At 50.1% G+C, this 1700-nt stretch overlaps 1 protein-coding gene across 1 annotated transcript in view; it reads left to right on the top strand.

The window, feature by feature from the left end:
* The first annotated feature begins 697 nt into the window (after nt 1-697).
* Nucleotides 698-1700, top strand: part of LOC107126162 (tubulin alpha-3 chain-like) — a 13255-nt gene continuing 12252 nt past the window's right edge. Inside the window, exon 1 of the mRNA XM_015429686.1 lies at nt 698-732. Coding sequence (XP_015285172.1) covers nt 698-732 — 35 coding nt within the window. The remainder of the gene's footprint in view (nt 733-1700) is intronic.

Genomic DNA, 1700 nt, shown 5'->3' with positions numbered 1-1700 from the left:
GAGTTTGCTTTTTTCCTCTCCCCCCCCCCCCCCACACACCTCAAGCCTACCGAGGGATGGGAACACTGGCTGGGGAAGGGAAGACCGATCGGGGAGGCCTGCCTCCCCTTCGCTTCCCCAGCCGCCCTGCCGGGAGCCACACAACATATGTGAAAGAGCTGAACTTGGCTCCCGAGCCACAGTTTGGCCAACCCTGCTTCAGACTAACACGGCTGCCCACCTGAATTTACCAGGAATGGGTATGAGTTATCTGTGCTCTTCAGGTCCATGTACCGAACAAATCCAGGCAGATATTTTTCAAGGAGGACCAGAGACAGAAGCGTCTCCCCTGCTCAACCACTGGCTATAGGATGCCGGGCAAGCTGGCCGTTTGTGGCAGGGAAAGTACTCTTTAGTTTAGGTGTGTCTCTCTCTCCTTTGGACCGCAACCTGAACGTGAACTGGATCCACCAGTTTGGTGTCGGGGTTAAGTGTGCGCGGACTCTAATCTGGGAAAACCGGGTTTGATTCTCCTCCACTTGCACCTGGCTGGATGACCTTGGGCAGGCCGTAGTTCTGATAAGAGCTGTCCTTGAAAAAGAGCCGTTTCTGTCAGAGCTCTCTCAGCCCCACCGACCTCACAGGGTGTCTGTGGTGGGGAGGGGAAGGGAAAGGCATTTGTAAGCCGCTCTGAGACTCCTTTGGGTAGTGAAGGGCCATGGAGTATAAATCCAATCTCTTCTCTCAAGAGCAGTTCTCAAGAGAGCTTTCTCAGCCCCACCTGCCTCACAGGGTGTCTGTTGTGGGGAGGGGAAGGGAAAGGCGTTTGTAAGCCGCTCTGAAGACTCCGAGTGAAGGGCGGGGTATAAACCCAATCTCTTCTTCTCTCAAGAGCAGTTCTCAAGAGAGCTCTCTCAGCCCCACCAGCCTCACAGGGTGTCTGCTGTGGGGAGGGGAAGGGAAAGGCGTTTGTCAGCCGCTCTGAGACTCCCTTGGGTAGTGAAGGGTGGGGTATAAATCCAATCTCCTCTTCTCTCAAGAGCAGTTCTCAAGAGAGCTCTCTCAGCTCCACCTGCCTCACAGGGTGTCTGTGGTGGGGAGGGGAAGGGAAAGGAGTTTGTCAGCCGCTCTGAGACTCGCTTGGGTAGTGAAGGGCGGGGTATAAATCCAACCTCCTCCTCCTCCTCCTCCTCCTCCTCCTTTTACCTTTTTTGCAATATACTTCTTGGGAGATGTATTTAGTGCACTCAGTGTCACGCTTCTACGACTGGGCAAAACTCTGCTATGTTTTTAAAAAATTTTATTGAACAATACAACAGTATTACAAACGGACAAAAGAATGGAGTGCAATCAACAAAGGACAGCAAAAGATAGATACAAACATAGCTCCAAATATCGCGCACATCTTAACCTTCAATACAGCATGAAATTGAATAATTACAATTCATTCAATGTGAGCAGAGAAGGGAGATTTGATTCTTGACTAGTACAGAACAACTATTTGAGATGCCTGACCAGTGCTCGTGTAAGAAGGGCTGATTTGAGGGACCTCTAGACTTATCTAAATTGTTTGTAAACTTGTCCAGAATAAATAGGTCCCACAATTTCTGGTCACCACACCTTAAAAAGGATACGGTATTATAGCTGTGGAGAAAGTGCAGAAAAGGGCAACTCGAATGATAAAAGGGTTGGAGCACTATCCCTACGAGGAAAGGTTAAAG

The sequence above is a fragment of the Gekko japonicus genome, unplaced genomic scaffold, assembly GCF_001447785.1.
Source record: "Gekko japonicus isolate JY-2015 unplaced genomic scaffold, Gekko_japonicus_V1.1 scaffold696, whole genome shotgun sequence".
Classification (NCBI taxonomy): Eukaryota; Metazoa; Chordata; class Lepidosauria; order Squamata; family Gekkonidae; genus Gekko; species Gekko japonicus.
The sequence above is the reverse complement of the archived record's forward strand: the minus strand, read 5'-3'. Positions and strand labels throughout refer to the sequence as shown.